Genomic DNA, 2,633 nt, shown 5'->3' with positions numbered 1-2,633 from the left:
TGTATTAGCTGTGTTTTAATTTTTTTTGTAGCAGTTTTTGTATTACAAATAGATATTGATTTTAGATCATTACTATTATTTTCATTATTATTTATAAAATCACCTAAATTTATTAAAACTAGTTGTGTCTGGGTACTCTTCTAAAAGTTATAAGGCACGACGTCGAATTTTACTTCATCTGCCCAAGAAAATCAATAGCATTTATAAACAAAACAACAATTTCAATTTCCACGATTAATCTCAAATTTTACACTCATAGCTTCAGTGGTTTCACCTAGTCCCTAGCCCCTAAGGAATGTTGAATGAGTCAGTCAGGAAAATTTTTTTTATAATTAAATAGATTCGTTATTTGTTGTTATGGTTTTTTTTTTTTTTTTTAATTGAATATACCTACGTTAATATAATAATATATAAATATATATATAATTACATATTATTATATAAATTTTTATTTTAATACTATTTTCGCAACACTGTAATATTAAATGATGAACGCAATGCTGTATTTAGGTTCACATAAGTATTATCTTTTATTGAAAACACATATTATGCATATATTATATTTATAAGATGACAGTATTTTCTTTTTAATTATTTAAATTATATCACTTATAGTGATTTGACAGTCAAAAATACGTGTAGCAAGGAAAGGGTAATTTATACAATTTAATTATTTGGACTCACGGTTTCCTTTTACTAATATTCGGCAGTTCAGTAGGTACTTCCTCGACTGTAATGACTCGTAGACGGTGTTGACTATACTGACGAGTGGGTACCGGATCTAGCGGCAATGTTATTGTATGATGATGTTTTGACGGACGGAAGCTGCGTTGATAGCGAGTCAGCGTGCGTGTGTGTGTGTGCGCGGTAATGACAACGTGTAGGTACCGGCTGTGGGTTTATTTCTGTTATCGTGCAACGGCGTTTCTGACGTGAACGATTTATGACGATCGGACGGCGGCTTTAGCTCGGCGCTCTCAATGTACTTTAATAATGATACGAATATTTAATCGAACGGCGATTATGGTTCTACTCGCGACACGATATATCTTACGTACGGGAGTGTGTACTCAGCACGACAATAATGAACACGGCTCCTCGCTCGATGTTGGCATTTATTATTTTGGATGTACACTCTATAGGGACAAGTTACTTATGTGCATTGGCGCAAATAGGTGGGGGCTTGGGGGGACTTAGTCCCCCCACATTTCTGCCAAGTCCCTCCAGTTCAAAAGTCAGTTATTAGTACTGAGCATATATAATTTTTAGAAAATATTATAGGAGGGGCTTTAGTCCCCCCCCAAAATAATTTGTCTATTTGCGCCTATGCTTATGTGTACTGTCTGGTCTGACACTGGAATCCAGTTAGGCAACGATATATCGATATTTTCGATATATCGATATTTTTATATCGCTCGAGGACTTCGATAAATATTCACTTATCGATAAAATTTCGCGATATAACCGATATATCGCAATTTCACATATGAAAATGAAATTTATTTTTTGTCCTTATTTAGATTTGATCTTAAATTTGTTCCCTGTTTGTCATACGTCTATAATACTATTATAAATTCATGGTTTTAACTTTTAACTTTTAAGTGATTTTAATGTTCACGTCCAGCTATTGCTGATTGGACGTAATATTAATACTGATAGAATATCTGAAATCAATTACCATAGCTGATAAGTGATGATATGATATGGTAATTAACAATTAACAACATTTCCCGCATAAATTTAAATATTTTACAATAATAATATAATAAAATTATTATTTGTTGTAAATAATCATAGGTTCCAAATGTTATTGCATAATATAAAAGCAGTACACTATAGATTTGTATAGTATGAAATTTTGTTTTTTTTATTGGTTTAATTATAGTTCAATATTAATTTGTTTGTTATGGCAATATATATTATATATAGTTATTAAAATTGGAATTGCCAGTGATATTTATGCTGCTATATTTTAAAGCAACATTTTATTGATATCTGGATAGCAGATTATGAGTATAATGAATACATTGGGAATCACGGATTTGTCCTTTGTAATAAATAGCAAATACAATTTTTATTTAATCAATGTTTGCAACTTGCACCTTGCCAGTTCCCATATTTTCCCTTGGTCACTACTCATTGCACATTGAAATTCATTGGTATTTTTTTTATTTATTGCGTGAAATTTGTGTTATACTATATTATATTTAATTATCCATCAACTATGGGTAAAATAAGTAAAGTGTGGCAACATTTTGATAAAATTAGTATTCAAAATTAGTATTTATAAGCTCTTCAAGCGACGAAGACTGGTTCAAAACTGATTAATAATTTATTTATTTTATTGCTAAGAATTTGATTTTTACTTTATAATACAACGCGGGTTTTCACTTTTCACCCAATTTACAATAATTATTAGTATTATACTATTATCATTTTAGATTCTGAGTGGAACGATGAATGTATTGATTTTACAATGATGTGTGTTTTTTTATTTTTTTTTTTATTATTTTTATTTTTTTATTTTTTTTGTGTCTGTGTACACGATAAGTAGTCGAAATAATGCTACGATTTTCAACTTCAGTATCTTGTTCGATCAGAAAGTGAATATCGTTGGTGCATTGGGGAGGTCA

The 2,633-nt window shown here is 30.2% G+C and overlaps 1 protein-coding gene across 1 annotated transcript in view; it reads left to right on the top strand.

Annotated features, from left to right (window-relative positions):
* Window positions 1–931: 931 nt before the first annotated feature.
* Window positions 932–2,633, top strand: part of LOC107882160 (fatty acyl-CoA reductase wat) — a 17,972-nt gene continuing 16,270 nt past the window's right edge. The window contains exon 1 of the mRNA XM_029489736.1: window positions 932–1,107. Coding sequence (XP_029345596.1) covers window positions 994–1,107 — 114 coding nt within the window. The 5' untranslated portion in view covers window positions 932–993. The remainder of the gene's footprint in view (window positions 1,108–2,633) is intronic.

This window comes from Acyrthosiphon pisum, chromosome A2 (genome assembly GCF_005508785.2).
Source record: "Acyrthosiphon pisum isolate AL4f chromosome A2, pea_aphid_22Mar2018_4r6ur, whole genome shotgun sequence".
Taxonomy (NCBI): Eukaryota; Metazoa; Arthropoda; class Insecta; order Hemiptera; family Aphididae; genus Acyrthosiphon; species Acyrthosiphon pisum.
This window is presented reverse-complemented; position numbering and strand designations above follow the sequence as displayed.